This window comes from Danio rerio, chromosome 1 (genome assembly GCF_049306965.1).
Source record: "Danio rerio strain Tuebingen ecotype United States chromosome 1, GRCz12tu, whole genome shotgun sequence".
NCBI lineage: Eukaryota > Metazoa > Chordata > Actinopteri > Cypriniformes > Danionidae > Danio > Danio rerio.
The window spans coordinates 39,285,226-39,304,288 of NC_133176.1; the positions used below are offsets into that span (position 1 = coordinate 39,285,226).

The following is a 19,063-nucleotide window of genomic DNA, read 5'->3' on the forward strand; positions in this document are numbered from 1 at the left end:
CGTGAGATGCTAATTAATGGGATCCACCGTACACTTCAGTGATGTTTCTTTAAGGGCGTAAAAGTGGGGCATGGAGCCCAGAGCTCAACGGGCTCGAAGATCTTACGTTTATAGCAGGAAAACAAATCGCGCTAAGTGCTGGAACGAAAGGAAAATGGATGGTTGGCTCTGCCCGCACAGTCACAAAAACATAAGATAATAAGTAAGGCTCTGTGTACGTACCGCGGGGACAGGAAGCAGGGGTGGATTCAACTAGGTGCTATGACGCTAACACCACAATATGCTGTTGCTACAGCATTACTGCCGCCTACTCAGATAGACAGCATGCACACAGGTTAGAGCTGACAGGGAAACTCTCCAACTACTGTAAATCACACTTTGTCCCAGTAGCTCAGGCAAGGGATGCAGCCAAGCTTGACTAGCCAGCCACCCAGAAAGACGGAGAGAATATGAGGGGGTATGAGAGAGAGTGGAGGAGGTATGTGTGTGTGTGTGGCTGGGGGGTGAGGAAGTGAGGGGGGCTCGGAGAAAAGGGATGGCTTTTTTACAGTGATACCGGGTTGACAGCAGCTTGGCAGTGGCGCCCACGGCACTGCCTGCTTGGATCCAAGCCTGTCACTCAAGACAAGGGCACTAATCAGGATTGGTCCCGGTTTCTTCCTGAAGAATGGGGGTGGCAGTTTTGCAGCCATTAGAGCTGGAGAGGAGAGTGGGGGATAGAGCGGTGGCACAGCAGGAGAGGCTAACCTCATTTACATGCAGGTCCTGGAGGAGAGGGAGCTGATTCCTTTTCCAATCTCCATGTTAAACGGTGGCCGGGGCGGCCGATGGTTAGCGTCGCATTGTTCGGTCCTAGCGCTCTTTGTCACGCTGATAGCCATCTCGCTTTTTTTCTTTCTTTTTTTTTTTTTTGCTGAAGGTAAAGACGTATGAACAAGATAACGCAGACGGCACCCACGTATATGACTGAAAACGTGCCGTGTCAAAGGAGAAAACGGCAATAGTTGTTCACCTCTCCCCTTTCCTTCGCTTCACGTCAGTGTTACCAGGTGCCTCTAATTCAACCCTACAGTATCTGGGTGACAAATGATTGCAAAAAATATGATCACTATGACAACCGTAACTGTGCCTTTGGAGAGCACATCGAGGCAACATTTTGTGCCTAACCTTAGTGCTTCGTTTGAGAGTCTCTGCATAGAAGACGACTAAATGACGACAAGGGCAAACTGTGCCCGCTGAAATACGAGTGTGATATACAGCAGTGGGGGACTGAGAGAGGAATAAAAAAAAAAAAACAAAGTCCACCGTGCATGCCGAATGGGAACTACTTCATAGAAAGCGTTTAGGATAATCTATAAAACTATAATGAAGAAATGCATAACGATCTGCAGCTGAGCAAACAGCAGAATTATAGCCTGATTCAACAGCATTCTTTAAAGCAGTTTACTCAAATGACGGCACAGCCAATCAATAGTGGCGTTTAAAAAATGAGCGCTACACCAATACTATGACTCTACTGATACTGAGATACTATTGATACTGGCAATGGACAACAATAGCTGATGAAGGGCCAATATTATCAATATTAGAACTGATTGAAAGATAAACTTATTACAGTAAGTCACAGGTGTCAAACTCAGTTCCAAAAGGGCCGCAGCTCTGCACAGTTTAGTTCCAACCCTAATTAAACACACCTGATCAAACTAATTGAGTCCTTCAGGCTTGTTTGAAACCTACAGGTAAGTGTGTTGGAGCAGGGTTGGAACTAAATTTTGCAGGGCTTCGGCCCTCCAGGAATTGAGTTTGACACCCCTGCAGTAAGTGTTTTATTTGGTTTGGTATATTAAATTTCAGCTTTTATGTTTTATGATTAAATATTAGCTTTTAGTCACACTTTATTTTGATGGTCCGTTTGTTGAATTTAAGTTACATTGCATCTACATGCCAACTAATTCTCATTAGATTATAAGTAGACTGTTAGATTGGGGTTGGGGTTAGAGTAAGTTGACATGTACTTGCAAAGTTTCTTATAGTCAGCTAAATGTCTGTTTAGCAGCAATATTAACAGATATTAAGCAGACAGTCTACTAATACTCAAATGAACCTAGCTTTTCACAAACCCCCTGCAGTTCACTCAGTTTGCAAAGCCATGATAATATGAAAGTGGATATTTATTATGGGATTTGCAACAGATTGCATTTAGCTGAGTAAATAAATAACCAGTGTTTTTAAGATTAAACTGCTGTAAGAGTCTATGTTTAACGACTGACAAATTAGCATGCACAGCTAAAAATATCCAATATAAGTCGATTCAGATCCATTTAAACAAATACTCCCCTAATGCTGACACTCTCTTAAAGGGCAAGCACTTCTTAATTGATAGTGCACTTTAAGGATTGCTAAATTGCAAAATTGCTAAAAGTCCTCAAAGAAAATTAAAGTAAATTAGCTATTCCAGTGTTATGGATTTGATATTTGCACTAATACCATGAAACTTAAATTCACAAAGTATCAGTATATTAAGACATCTGTATTTTAAAGCAACTAATCACAGAGTTAAGAAATACGAAAGAACCTGTTTTATGATTAAAATGAGAGAAATGAACATGGAAATTATGCAAATTTATAGTGAACAAAAATAATATGTTGAAATTCTGTGAGTTAAACTGCACATCCCAAAAGAAATAATGGTAATCAAAAGAATAAGAGTTGGCTCTCTATAGAACAAATTTAGTTTTATTTTATTTTAGTTTTTTTTTATTTATGAGGAAAAAAAACTTTGTTATGGATGTGACGTCTTGGACAGATACATTTTTACTGTATTGTAATAAGACAGTATTTTGACTACTGTATAGCCTGATTTATACTCGATGTATTTGGTAGTTCGCTTGAGTGCGCATAGCGAATGTTATGTCATGGCGAAATTTGCAGAGGTTCGCTTTGGGTTTGTGCAACATAATTTTGGCTGGCAAAGAGCACAAACTTTTTTGCGCCAGTATCTTTATGATCCATCCATGCGTGGTCATAGCGATGACCAGATTCTTGTCTAGAAATTGCAACAGCCGTGGGAAAGAAGGAAAGTTTTTGTTGAACAGTTTAGAAAAACTTGAGGAATAAAAAGAGGCCAAAAGTGGAGATCCATGTGGGTTTAATACACAATTAATGATTATGTTTTTACACCATTCATAGGTTTTACACTGATGTATATATCACAGTTTTTAATTTAAAACAATTTAATATTTCACAAAACTAAAATGAAGTAACAAAATTATTTCTTTGATAACTGCAAAAGAATATCGAAACCAATTGGTTTACAATATACTGATGCCCTGTTTTCTAGGCATTATTGGTGATAATGGTCAGAAATGTTGGAACATCAATGCATTAGCATATGGGACACAAACTAGCCAGCCAGTAATCTGTGAATTGTGGAAAGAGCTAAATCTATAAAAAATAACGTCAGTGTTTTTAAGTAAGTGTACTTTTTTTGGCTTTTATTCTTGCTTTAATGAAAAATAAAATTGTAGATCAACCCGTGTTCTGTTGTCATTAATATTTAACTTTAATAGGTAGAACTGTCCGAGATATTAACAAAAGCAAGTGATGCATCAAAGTTTGATTCAAAAAATCATTAATGGTTATAAAAATCTTTATCATCCTTAAAATAAATTTAATAATAAATAAAATAATACAAATAAATAGTTTAAAAATCTTAAATAATATAATTAATGTGACATGTGTTCTGGAAACTTCCTACTTTTATGTTTATCCGTCTGACTTTACAGTGGGTTTCTTTTAAACAGCGAACGCGTCAAATATAAAAGACTTGTCCGTTTCGAGAGGTGCAGGCGAAAGTATAAATCAGCTTTCAAATAAAAGCCTACACAAACAACTTAAAAAGAGTTTCATATTTCATATTTAATAATATTTCATATTTTCTATGTCAAAATTGACATTTGAATAATTCTAATTGTTCATTTATTCAGTCACTTTTCTTCGGCTTAGTGTCTTCTGTATCAGAGGTCACTATTCTAGCATATGTTTTGCAAAGTTGATGCCCTTCCAGCCACAACCCAATACTGCGAAACACCCATACACACTCATTTACACACACACTGATACTACTCCAAATTTTGTTTATTAAATTCACCAATAGGATATGTCTCTGGACTGTGGGGGAAACCGGAGCAACCCGAGGAAACCCACGCAAACATAAAGAAAAGATGCAAACTCTACACAGAAATGCCAACTGAGCCACCGTGTCACCCTATTCATAATTGTTTTGAGCCTAATAATATTATACATGTTTTTGAGGCATAACGCTGCCAAATTATCTAATGTTTTATTCATTATTAAACATTTATTTTTATTTTATTTATAAAGTTAAACAAAAGCTATTTTCACTCATAGCTCATGCTTTTATTTACCTTAAATGATTCTGTCTCCATGGCAAGCTAAAGGTCCAGTATTTTGTAACGTACAAATCTGCAACCCTTCAGTTTCCAACCTTTTTTAGGCACCATGCAATTCCACCAATATGCTCTCAAATTTATCCAAAAAGCAAGCTTTAACATTAAAAGAACAGGTACCAGTTTCCTCTCACCAACATCCATATATGACCGGGCCTCCCAGCCCAATACTAAACAGCTTCTGAGCACCGACCTCGCCATAACAACCAAACATGAAAACCGGAGCTTCGCATCAAGGTCGGGAGTAATCAAACATACTGTGAAGTCATCTGCAAATGCGAAGGACATTTTTTACACCGGGGGCCGAGCAGGTCTCAGACACTCACCTACGTTTTAAGCCTCGTAAATCAGTGTAAGACATAGTGACAATAGCTTTCACAGAGATGACTTCACATCATGAATATAATATCTCGCCTTTGTAAAGCAGCCAAACACCTCTACACTTGCCGATGATATACCGTTTCCCTTGGAGGCTGTCAATACCTCAGGGTGCCACTACTCTGTGTCTGTTTCCTTCCTGGCACTTTTAATCTTCTCAGCTATAAAACAGTCCCGTCTCCAGAAAAACCCTTGGAACACAGCTGCTAGTCCGCTAGTTAAACTCATTAACATGCGTATGTTCTCTGTGCTGGATGGTATAGTCTATCTTAGAGACATAATAGAGGTAATATTAGCGTTGCACCTGATAAATACACAAATTAAAAAAAATCTAATCAAGCACATTTATTTTAAAATAGAATATGACCAAATTTTATTGTGATTATACATCAACACATATTCACATCTAGGCGTAACTCAGCTCCATTTCAGAACTACACTGGTGTCTCTTGACGCTAATGATGACAATGATAGTAATTACCATCATTATTATTGTTGTGTAATTACTATGATTATGATCACCGAATGATTGGGAGAGTAAATTGTCAATCTTGGCATTTTTTGGTGCTACTTTGTTGCCGTGGAATCAGCCACCTCAATCACAACAAGCAAAGAAAAAAAACTGAAGTAGGCCTAATGGAACTGATCAGGATCGGGACAGTCTATTAAAGCTGATCACACTCAATAAAGGTGGCCATCTGGAGTCCGTTCACAGATGAAGAAAGAAAACATAAACGATTCGCTCCATTCGACTTTCGGTGGAACCTCATAGCTTCAAGAAACGTCTAATCAAGGGGTCAGAATTTTGGCTGCAAAGTAAATAAAAAAAGCAATAACTAAAATCAGCAAATGGATTCTTTACCGTGTGCATGCGCAGTTTGATTCAAAATGAATGAACAGTGCTCAATGGATTATATGCACAAACTTTTCATTTCAGCCAGCCAGCCTGAGTGTTTCCGGTGAACTGTCTTTCCATTATAAAATTGCCATGATACTGATTTCTTTAATAATTATCGATCTTCACTGCCTGATAGATATATGATGTAAAGTGGGCCTGCTGATCCTGATGGCACTAGCGGTTTACAGTCTTTCATCTCATATTAGGCTTGAACAACTAAATGAATGCTTAAGCCTATTAAACTGAATGTATTGTAATTACACTACAGCATCGATGCTGTAAAAACCTTATGAAATTAAAAATAGTCACATTAAGCTTTCACCAGAAGTTTATGATTGGCTGAAAAATACAAGTTGTGCATTAGGGCTGTGGGATTTGGAAAAAAATATCCAATTGTGATTTTTTTTGACAGATATGGCGGTTTGTTTGTGATTTGATTTTGTAGTCAAGCTTTAGCTCAATAATCTGTAAGCCGTGGCAACAATTCTGCAACAGCTCTTAAAAATGACCTCTTAATATTCAGTGAGTTTAAAACCAAAATATTCCCATATTACCAATGCTGTTTCTCTTTTATATTAATTTGTCTATTAATGCTTCTGAAGCAGCAGACACCATTATCCCACTTGTCTGCACTTTCCAGTTAGTTTACTTTCTTCTTTTTTTTATTGTGGGCGTTCTGCATTGTTAGATTGTGCAATTTTGATTGGGCAGAATGAAAGTTTGCGCACTCAATTGGCTAGTAAGTCAGGCTAGTCACACACAGACGGCAGTCATGCATTTGCTCTGGGTGGGGGAAATTAAATATTTCATATCGCAGCCTCTTGCGATTAACTAATTGTAAAATTACAAAATTGCGATTCGATTTTAATTAATCACACAGCCCTCCTGTGCATATAGCCCACTCTGTCAGTTCTATTACGACTCATGTAACAAATGTGGAGCTCAAGTTCAACATAGCTTGCACAACAATATAGAGAACTGTTTTGACTACTGTCAACTAGGGCTGCACGATTAATTGAAAAAAGATCATGATCTCGAGTCGACACAACACATGATCTTAATCAGCTTTTTGACAATTCAGCCTATTATATTTTTAAGGTCAGAAGAGAAGCGTAAAGGCAGTCACACCGCTCTTGACATTGTTTTATATACAGTTGAAGTCAGAATTATTAGCCCCCCTGTTTATTTTTCCCCAATTTCTGTTTAACAGAGAGATGATTTTTTCAGCACATTTCTAAACATAATAGTTTTAATAACTCATTTCTAATAACTGATTGATTTTGTCTTTGCCATGATGACGGTAAATATTATTTGACTAGATATTTTTCAAGACACTTTTATACAGCTGACAAGTGACATTTAAAGGCTTTACTATGTAAATTAATTTAACTAGGCAGGACAGGGTAATTAGATTAATTAAAATGTTTTTAAAAAAAATTAAAAACTGCTTTTATTCTAGCTAAAATAAAACAAATAAGACTTTCTTCCGGAGAAAAAATATTATCAGACATACTGTGAAAATTTTCTTGCTCCGTTAAACAATATTTTGTAAACATTTAAAATAGAAAAAAAATTAAAGAGGAGCTAATGCTTCTTGACTTCAACAGTACATTGCTCAACAACATGAACACCTCCAAATGGTGTAAAAATGGTCAATTTCTAAATTACTAAATTTATAAGGTATAATTTAAATGTCTTTTTTGTCTTTATGTAATGACGTATTCGTGGCTGTTTGTTTACTACCAAGAGGACATGCGCATACCCGCCAATGATGTCTACTTTAGTGAACAGAACCTGCATAGGATGTGAATGACAGCTGATAAAGTTGTAAATAACGTTCAGTTTGTTGCACAGAGCAGTCATTCGGGAGCTGCGCGGGAAGTATGATTTCCATTTATGTTTTTTTTTTCCCCTCAAAGTAAAAGCACCCATGGCATGAGCACAGGTGAAACCTAAAGTGTGCACCTCATTACCTTTACTCTCAATTAACAGCCAAAACATATTAAAAGTCCACTATTCCTAGTCTATACAAAATTTTGCATTTTAACCAACAGAAGACCTAAACATAGGCCCAATATTGTTGTTGTTGTTGTTTTATTATGTTTGAGAAATAACAGTAACAATAGCCTACTCATATAAGCCTAATCTACAGAAAGAAAAAAAATCCTGATCTTGATTTTAAGCAAAACAAAATCGTGATTCTCATTTTAGCCAGAATCGTGCAGCTCTACTGTCAACAAGAAAAAATAAGATCTCAAGAATGATTTGATGAAAATTAAGAAAATACAGTGCTTCTGTAATATTACTGCTATTCAGTTTAATAATAAAAGTCTATTATTACTGGAAATTTTTTAAATGTCATTTATCTGTCATCAAACACTTATCCTCTATTGAGTTAGAAGGTTGTTTCAACCATAATAGTATTTGTCTCAAATACTTTAATGTAATGTGGACATCAGAATTATCAGGAAACGATTCTCATTTGCACTACGGCTGTTACATCTCAGGTGTGCAATACTTTCTAATAATTGAACATGTCTGAGTCAATTGTTCTGCTTAAACTATGCTTGCAGCATGAAGAGACATTGATCAGATGTTTCATTTATACTTCACTGGGTATTGTCAATAAACACTGTAATGTGTTGAATGCATCTCATCCCAAACATCTGTACGGATTTCAAAAATATATATATTTTTGAGCTAGTAGCAGCATTTATTTTATTTATTTTATTATTAAGAAAGTAACGTCTTCTAATAGCGAAAATGCAAGTTTGTCTTTATAAAATCTGCATTGTTACTACCTTATAACATTGTTGTTCATATGAAAAGGTATGAAAAAATTCACAAATTGCAGTTGTGACATGTTTGTGCACATATGTTTCCAGAATATATGTCTGTACTGGTTGTATGTTTTTTTTTTCTTTGAAAGAGAGAGGGAGAGAGACAACATACACAACAATATAATATAATATAATATAATATAATATAATATAATATAATATAATATAATATAATATAATATAATATAATATAATATAATTCATTAATTTTCTTGTCGGATTAGTCCCTTTATTAATCCGGGGTCGCCACAGCGGAATGAACCACCAACTTATCCAGCAAGTTTTTACGCAGCGGATGCCCTTCCACCCCCAACCCATCTCTGGGAAACATTCACACACACTCTCATACACTACAGACAATTTAGCCTACCCAATTCACCTGCAGCATGTCTTTGGACTGTGGGGGAAACTGGAGCACCCGGAGGAAACCCACACGAAGGCAGGGAGAACATGCAAACTCCACACCCAAAGGCCAACTAAGCCGAGGTTCGAACCAGCGACCTTCTTGCTGTGAGGCGACAGCACTACTTACTGCGCCACTGCCTCGCCCAATATAATATAATATAATATAATATAATACAATATAATATAATATAATATAATATAATATAATATAATATAATATAACATAATATAATATAATATAATATAATATAATATAATATAATATAATATAATATAATATAATATAATATAATATAATATAATATAATATAATATAATATAATATAATATAGGGGTGTCATGGTGGCAAAGTGGTAGCGCGATTGCCTTACAGCCTATATTGTCCATAGTGTATGTGTGTGAATGCAAGAGTTTGTAGTTGTTTCCCAGTGTTGGGCTGTGGATGTAAAGGCATCCGCTGCGTATAACATATGCTGGATAAGTTGGTGGTTCATTATGCTGTCGCGAGCCCAGATTAATAAAGGGACTAAGCCAAAAAGAAAATGAATGACAAATATTTTATAACATGACATAATACAGGGCGGCATGGTGGCTCAGTGGTTAGCACTGTTGCCTCACAGCAAGAAGGTCGCTGGTTCGAGTGTCGGGTGAGCATTTCTGTGTGGAGTTTGTATGTTCTCCCTGTGTTTGCAATGGTTTCCCCCGGGTGCGTCGGTTTCCCCCACAGTCCAAAGACATGCAGTACAGGTGAGGTGTATGAGTGTGTGTAATTGTGAGAGTGTAAGGGAGTTTCCAGTACCGGGTTGCGGTTGGAAGGGCATCTGCTGCGTAAAACAAATGCCGGAATAGTTGGCGGTTCATTCTGCTGTGTTGATCCCTGATAAAAAAGGGACTAAGCAGGAGGATAATGAGTGAATAATATAATACAAGTCCAAAAAACTTAACTAAAGGTAAATAAGACATTTAAGCAGCATCTGCAAGATGTCATAGTTATTACATTAGAAACCTTATTTGCAGTACAAAAATCTGAATATGATCCCACCCCCACAAAACATGCTTGTTGTATTTACCGTTCAAACACCTGGCACAAAAACTTGTGCCCATAAACCACAATAAGCAAAAGCAGGTCAAATACAGCAAGGTCACATGTCAGCCATGCAACTAGCATTAACATGAGCGGTTGCTAACATGCAGCTTTCTCCAGTTATTATTGCCCTCTGAGGCCTTTTTTAAGACATGACAATTCAGAACCAATCTTTAAAATATGACGGTGGTTTGTCTCTTCTTATTCGCTGTCAAGTGAACAGACCGCTCTTTGATTCTGCCCAGTAAGCCTCATCTCATCTTAAGACAGACCCAGAGTACTGACTCATAAATCAAATCACAGTTTGGCATAGCTCTGCAGCCCGGGCCTGCGTCAGACCTGTCTGTTCGATCCCTTGTGCGGTGTGGCCCAGTATTAGCAGCCTGTTAAAGGTCTGTCCTGGAGGGGATGGATGCACTTGTGTGGTACAACAACACAGGAAAGTGCCTGGAGCTCTCCAGCAGCTCCCCCCACCCTTTCCCCAGCTGAACCAGCGAGCTGTTCCTTATGAACCACTGCCAACAGAATGCCTGCTATGAGCTGGTTATTACTCAGTGCTGGGCCGCCACTAGCCAAAGGGCTGCTCTCCGAGCTGTAGATCTCCATGTTGTGACTTGTCAACATGTGGAAAATCGTTACCCAGCTCAGGCACTTTTATTCCACACAGGCTCCAATTGAGACTTGGGTGGGTGAAACATTGTGTGCAGACTTTTTTCACTCAGAGTCTGCAATGCCTCACATATGGACAAAGGTGTGTCCTATGGTTAGGAAAATATATATATTTCCAAATGAGCATATTGACTTAGTTATGGGGTTTGAACTTGAAGGATAGGACCAGTTCAGTGCAACAACAATAAAGATTTTTTGTTCTTGCTCTTAATATATGAGTTTGAAATGTGTAAAACGCATTTCTAAACATATGAATGTATTACATTGAAATATTAATCGAAATATTTCAAATTAAAAATATATACATTAATAAGTTTGGTTTTGGTCTGAATATTGTTTTTAGAAGGATTATGCTACACTCACCATTTAAAGCTGCAAATCTTATTATTATTAAAATACAGTACATTAACCATTTCTCAGTCAATACAGACAATACGTTTTGTTGCATTTAAACAAAACAGTTTTATTAAACAGTTATTTCAATTAAAATACAAGTTTGTTCACCGAACAACTTTAAGAATTTAAAGACAATCCATTTAAACTGAAATGATTTTTAACTAAATTTTATATTTTTATGTTTTTCTTGATTTTTCCTGTTTATTCAGTCATTCATTCATTTATTTTCTTTTCGGCTTAGCCCCTTTTTGTTTATTACTTATTTATATTAAATAAATATTTATTAATTTGGGTGCACTAATTTCTGGATTGTGATCAAAAAGTTAGATGAGTTCCAGTTTTTGCTCTGGCACTGTCTAGTATATGTACAAATACACTCACCAGCCACTTTATTAGGTACACCTGACCAACATGACTGCAACTAGCCGAGGATCAGAATGTGGAAGAAAGGTGATTTAACTGACTTTGAACATGGCATGGTTATTGGTTCAAGACGGGCTGGTCTGAGTATTTCAGAAACTGCTCATGTACTGGGGTTTCCATGCACAACTAACTCTAGGGTTTACAGAGAATGGTCTAACAAATATGAAATATTTGAGCTGTAAGAAAGACAACAGTAACTCAAATAACCACTCGTTACAACCGAGGTATGCAGAAGAGCATCTCTGAACGTACAACACGTCGAACCTTTAGGCGGATGGGCTACAGCAGCAGAAGACCACACTGGGTGCCACTCCTGTCAGCTAAGAACAAGAAACTGAGGCTACAATTCGCACAGGCTCAACGAAATTGGACAATAGAAGATTGGAAAAACTTTGTCTGGTGTGACATGTCTCGATTTCTGATGTGACATTTGGATGGTAGGGTCATAATTTGGCATCAACAACATGAAAACATGGATCCACCCTGCCTTGTATCAACGGTTTAGGCTGCTGGTAGTTTTGTAATGGTGTGGGGGATATTTTCTTGGCGCACTTTTGGCCCATTAGTACCAACTGAGCATCCTCTCAACGCCACAGCCTACCTGAGTATTGTTGCTGACCATGTCCATCCATTTATGACCACTGTGTATCTATCCTATGATGGCTATACTTCCAGCAGGATAACACCCCATGTCATAAAACTTAAATAACCTCAGTCATGTTTCATGTTTCTTGAACATGAAAATGACTTCACTGTACATCATGAAAATGGCCTCCACAGTCCCAGACCTCAATCTAATAGAGCCCCTTTGAGATGTGGAGAAGCAGAAGATTCGCATCACGAATGTGCAGCCGACAAATCTGCAGCAACTGCGTGATGCATGTCAATATGGACTGAAATCTCTGAGGAATATTTACAGTACTTTGTTAAATCTATGCCGCAAAGAATTAAGGTAGTTCTAAAGGCAAAAGGGGGTCCAACCTGATACTAGTAAGGTGTACCTAATAAAGTGGCCGGTGAGTGTATTTTATTGTAAAGTATCCTGCACTCGTTTATGCTGAGCACAGTATATTAGGCATTACTCAAGTCATATGATCCTTCAGAAATTGCTCAATAAACATATTATTATCACAGCTGAAAAAAGCTATTAAAAAAATAATTAAATAATGTATATTTTTTACTTATTATTTCTGAATAGTAAAACAGATACTATAATACAAGAAACACTAGGAATTCTTAAGCACTGATAACGAAATGAGAACACTGAGTGGCTTGTAATTTTAAACCCATACTGACGCTACCAAGTCTACCGGAGTCATTAAAAGCTCATAGTACATCCTTTCACCACACTTACAATTCTGAAAAGCTGACAAGCAGAGTTCACAACCAAATGTTACAGAAAAGCAAACATTTCTGTGTGATGGAAAAACATACACCAACTATCCTGAAGACTCAATCGATCAAAAGATCGTTCCTATTATTAGTCTCAATACAGTTCTGTCAGTTGGCGCTCAACAACATCCAATGCTATAATATCACACCAAACCATGCTTCCTTATATGGCTGCTTATTTTAAAGATTCCAATTCCTTTAAATAATACATTAAACATGAATCTTGCACTTGATGAGCCAAGTCCGTTACAATCATCTCACCGTTCTGCAAAAAAAGGTCTTAATTATGTCACCACAGTGCCTTTGACTGAGCACTCACAGCTCCACTACACCTGTGATGAAAGCCAGGCCGTCCAGCTAGCCAAATTAATCTAAATGTTCTGGTTCAGTATGCCTGGCTGAAGCCCCTTTTCTGTGTAAGCACTTGTTCAGGAGAGCATCCACCACCCTTCCCCTGCCCTTTAATTCATTTCTGAGAGGAAAGCCTGTGTATCATTATTCGCTTGAGCTCAAATGGGCAGACACCGGTGAGAGAGCCTGATCAAGTTGGTGGGGCAGGGGGAAGAAAGAGGAGGAGGAGGTGGAGGAGGAGGGGGTATTCTTGGCAGATTTTTCCCTACAAATCAGATGCCAAGAGCGAAATGGAAACCTCCCCTCATTTTCCTTTCCCCTTAATCCAATGTTTTCTAGCCCAGGCCCAGCCAAGGTCATTATAATCATAGATGAGTGGAAAGGAGCCAGTGACCCACCATTACGGTAAGGTGGAGAGCCACCCAGTCGAGCACACACACACACACACACTCTCTCTGCCATCGGTCTGTAATGGAGAGCCGAAATCCGTGCAATGCTCCAATTCCTCCATTTGCAAATGCAGATAACCTTAAAGATCATGTGTGTATAATGGAAATGGTGGGCTCCCATAGGGAGACATTTTAGCTGATGGCAAAGGTCAGGGTGAAAGAATGATACGGGCTATGTACTTGCACAAAATGGAGGCCTGCAAGTAAGACAAAGAACAGCAGAAAAGAAAATGAAAAAAAGAGGTAACATCAGTCGACCTCTCCACCTCAGAGTGGAAAATGCTTAACAAAGCAGTGGCGTTTTTAACCTAGGCTCCCATCTCGCCATTAATTTACAGGAAGTTCTGTGAACTGTGACCTGCAGATTGAACAAAATGTATGAATTCTGGAAAAAGGAGTGTGCGTCAGTGGTATAAAGGCCACGGTTTTGTAATCCCTGTGGTTTTCATTGTAGCACTAAAGCCAAAGGTCATATTTAACTGTCAAGAAGATCATCTGACTGTATCAAGGCCTTAATGCCCTCTTGCAAGTCTTGACCCATGCACACTGTGACGCAAGCACTCCTGAACTCTAGTTATGTATTCTTCAGAAAGGGAAGTGAAATAAACTCTTGCTTAAAACCAAAAAGATGTCACAGCCTTTACATGGGAAAGAAAAACACCAGATGCCAGTGCAAACAAACTGCTTCAGCACATTAATTCCACCATCCTGGACTTAAATATTTTTAGCTTTTTAAGGCAGTGTTTAGCGATCATGAGATAAATTTAGATCAAGAATTGATCTAGTCGTACGCCTCTCTGCTCACAGGTGTTATATCACAGAGAACGCAAACAGAAAGTAATGAAATGTGACATCACTCCTTCACGGCTGTATGAAAGGGCTGCGTGGGGCTCCGCCAAACTGCTTTTGCTGACGGGGTGATTTTGATTCATTAATCAGTGGTGGGACGAGCAGCAGTAGTTGTTATATCTTAACAACTACTACTGTTACACTGACTGTGAAAATTCAGCAGTTAGTACGTTGTAATTACAGGCTTTTACACTATTTCCTGAGATTATATTCCATTCAAATCACATTTTCAATAAAATATTTAGTTGTTTAAGAGTCACGGTTTTGATCTGAACTACAGGTGAATAAAATGAAAAGTTAACACTTAATGATGTACACGTGTTATGGCTTTATTAAGAACACTTTATGAACACAAAAAAGCAAACAGGAGGCTTGAGGGCAGGAGAAAATAAAACCCTGACTTTCACAATAAAAGCCCCTAAAGGTACAGCTTTTGCTGGTTAATGACTATGTGCATAAAGATGCACTGTAACTGTGTTATTACAGGTTTATGTGCTATTTCAAGAATCTCAGTTTAAAAAGTTTCTTTACAGCAAAAATTCCATCACAATTATAATGCAGCATACTTGCAAACCGCGCGCACACACGTCCCCTGATGAATGACAACACTTATAAAGTTGTATTAAGAGCATGCTATTATAGGTATATTTAGGATATTCTTCAGAAATCTGTAAAACATTCATCAAGCATTAACCCAACATAACCACATTCACTAATACTACAAAAAAATGTGATTTGCTTTATTTTATTTCAAAGCATTTCCAAGCAGGCTACTCTGAATTGAACTACCGCTGAAGAACTCTTTAAACTGAGCACAAACCACCGTGACAAGGTAAGTGGATGTAAACAAACGTGTTATGGAGCACACATTCCACAGTGTAAAGCAGCTAAAATACAAACAGGGGACTCCAGAGAGCAGCAAACTCTCAAAAGATAACATCCCTGACTTTCAAAAAAGTCTCAAAAGGCGCCGTTTCGCCGACACGCATGAAGATGCATTACGAGCGCTCGCTTTCGTGCACTTAAAGCGCCACAGAGCCACATTTCGCCAATTCCTCTGATCAATGTTTTCCACACTGTACAGATCACGTCCCCTCTAGCGGCCGGCACACGCAACTGCAGCCGTTATTAGCGAGCTGATAAAAGCACAATGTTAACATCCAGCTACACAGGGTCAAATGAACAAATATCGCGATTAGTAATTCCAAGCGCAACGCGCGCAACGCAGCGGCTGCCGCAAGGTTCGAGTCGAACGCGCTTCGACGCGAGAGAAAAACGCGTTTCGCCTTTGTGCGTTATTGATCGCAGATTGTCTGCAATGAATGGCTGCATGAGGAAGGAAAAAACCCTGAACTTCAGGTGACCGACCATGGCTTTGACACAGGCAGCCTGCAGACACGAACCCCACTGAACTGGGAGGGGTGGAAGAAAATACCTCAGCTTAAAAAAATCCCGCTCGACAAACGAAAGAAAGAAAGAAGGAAAAAAAAAGTCGCGGACAAACACACACTTTCACATACGACCGCGGAAGGCGGAAAGTTGGTCGAACGTGTTTCGGGTGCATTTTTAAGTTGCGGGCTGCTGCTAGATAGCGCCGGAGCTAAGTAAAGGCAGGGGCACGGATGGAAGGCTGAGTCTGGCTCTCAGTCTGATCCGACTGACCCTTCATTTTATTGCGGCCAGATCCTCAGATCCTCCCCTTTCCCTTCCGCGCGACTCTGCCTCGCTCGCACGGACACATATAAGAAAAGACGCGCGGCCATAAGCGCCAAATAAGCGGCGATAACGCGAGCTTTACTGGCCGCAACCTTTAGGCGGAACGGGACCTTTATCGATTATCTGCAATTAAAGGCACCGCTAGTGCGCTCGCTCCGCTAGCCCCCTCATCGCCAACATGGCTGCCTAGCACAGACCTAAAAAAGGAGAAATAACCTCCGCCGTGCCTTTGTCTGTTTCACCTCTTTAACCCTAAACTACTGCGCAAAACACACAGAGACGCGCTAAAATCGCGCGGAACGAGAAAACGACTTACGTGAAGGCAGGCGCTTGGGTTGCTCCTGTTTCCTCCTTGGCATTTTCCCCCTTTTATCACATTCTCCTTCTTGTTTAGGGATATGAAGAAAAAAGGTCTTTTCCCATTGAAATTTTGCGAGGGAGCCTGATGGCAGGGACTTGTCGTGCACCTGGCTGTCCTCGGTTAAGTGTATTGTTGGGAACAGGGAAGAGTAGAGGAGGAGGTGCTGTTGTTGTTGCCGTGTCTTGACTATGGCTGCTCTCTGTAAGTGTGTGTCTCCGAGCCCCTAACTAACACTAATGCAGGGATCAAAGGGCAGCAACAGCAGAGCACACACACGCACGCACGCACACACACACTCACACGCACACGCTCTCACACACACACACTCGCTCACTCACTCACAGAGAGAGGAGCTCGCCCGACAGAGAGACGAGAAAGGGACAAGGTGCCCCCAAGCTTTCAGGGTGTATACTTGACTGACCACGAAGGATTTTTTTTATTCGTTTATAAAATGGATTCTGACTGATGAATATTAAACGGGGTGGGGGAAAATCTTCACGTAACATACGCTCTTTATCAACGTGATGTAATGATTTACACGTAAAATCAGATTTAAAATGACGTATAATATTTTACGTTTATCATTTTTTTTGGATTCTACAAATGTAAAACTGAATTTACTGTAATACTTTTTGCTTGTTGACATGAACTAACAGTGAAAAATACTTTTATAACGCGGCTGTTCATATTTTAACTTCAGCATTTATTAATATGTTATTACAATCCAAGAGTTTATCAATGAATGTAGTATTTGACTATGCAAGTGGCCATTGCTAGTAATACTAATTCATGCATTTCATGATTAAAATCAACTAGTAACGAGACATTATTGTATAGAGTTGTCAAATAAAAAAAATAACTGTATTTTATTACTTTTTGTTATTTTTATTGTATCTCACAGCTTTCTTATGACAACAACAACGAAGATGATGATTATTGTAATAAAAAATTAAATCACCAAGCAATTAAATAATGACTGTAACAATTCTTCTATTCATTGTTAATGTGTTAAGTAATGGGATTTTATCGTAAAGTGTTACAAAATTAGTTTATTACAATTTTAAAAATAAGTTTTGTTAACTAAATACTTATAATTTTAAAATAATACGATTTGATAAAAAATATAAATGTTACAGTTAATGTTATGTAATGCACAATAATAATTAATTATAAATATATTAATAAGTATAACAATTTTAAACTTATATTTATACTTTTTAACTTGTTGAATTTATTATATTATATTATTTTATATTATATTATATTATATTATATTATATTATATTATATTATATTATATTATATTATATTATATTATATTATTTTATATTATATCAGCCCTTCCAGCCGCAACCCAACACTGGGAAAATCCAGACACTTTCATTCACACACATACACTACAGCCTATTTACCTTATTCAATTCACCTATAGTGCATGTATTTGGACTTGTGAGAGAAATCTGAGAACCTGGAGGAAACCCACGCCAATACGGGGGGAGCATGCAAACTCCACACAGAAATGCCAACTGACCCAGTCTAGGCTCGAACTAGTGACCTCCTTGCCATGAGGCGATCGTGCTACCCACTGCACCACCATGATGCCCTATATTATATATATATTAACTATATTATTCAATCATTTTCTTTTCAGCTTAGTCCCTTTATTGATCTGAGGTTACCACAGCGAAATGAACCGCCAACTTTTCCAACATAAGTTTAGCATAGAAGATGCCCTTCCAGCTGCAACCAATGGCAGCAAACTATCACTGGGAAATATATTATTTTATTTTAAATTATATTATATTATATTATATTATATTATATTATATTATATTATATTATATTATATTGTTAAAATTCAATTTGATTCACCTTTATTTCTATAGCGCTTTTACAATGTAAATTGTGTCAGAGCAGCTTAACAGAGAAGTTCTAGTAAATTTAAACTGTCAGTCCAGTTTTCAGAGTTGAGTTAATATATATAATAATAGAATAGTTCAAGGGATTACTCACTATTTACTCAGCTTCAAGTGGTTTTAAAGAAAGCTGAAAACCATTGAAAACCTGAAACCATTGACTTTCATATAAGGTCAAACAAATTGACAATGGAAGTCAAAAGTTACACGTTTTCAGCTTTCTTCAAAATATCTACTTTTGTGGTTAACAGAGGAAGGAAACTCAGACAGGTTTGGAAGAACTAAACGGTGAGTAAATGATGATGTATTAAAATGTATCAAGCAAGATTTGTTTTTTTTGTTTTGTTTTTTGAAGAATTACACTTTATTGTAGAGTAATTTAATGGGACTTGATTAAAAACCAGACCCCCCTGCACCCTCCACCACACACACACATGCACTCACACACTAATATTCTGTTCTATGCA

General features: G+C 37.9%; 1 protein-coding gene across 11 annotated transcripts in view; it reads right to left on the reverse strand.

The window, feature by feature from the left end:
- Positions 1–16,920, reverse strand: part of znf827 (zinc finger protein 827) — a 132,897-nt gene extending 115,977 nt beyond the window's left edge. For all 11 annotated transcript variants that reach the window (XR_012407187.1, XR_012407200.1, XR_012407198.1 and 8 more), the window contains exon 1: positions 16,636–16,920. Coding sequence is in view for 8 of the 11 variants with exons in the window: in XM_073952597.1 (XP_073808698.1) it covers positions 16,636–16,678 (43 nt within the window). In the remaining 3 variants the exon portion in view is untranslated. The remainder of the gene's footprint in view (positions 1–16,635) is intronic.
- Positions 16,921–19,063: the final 2,143 nt, after the last annotated feature.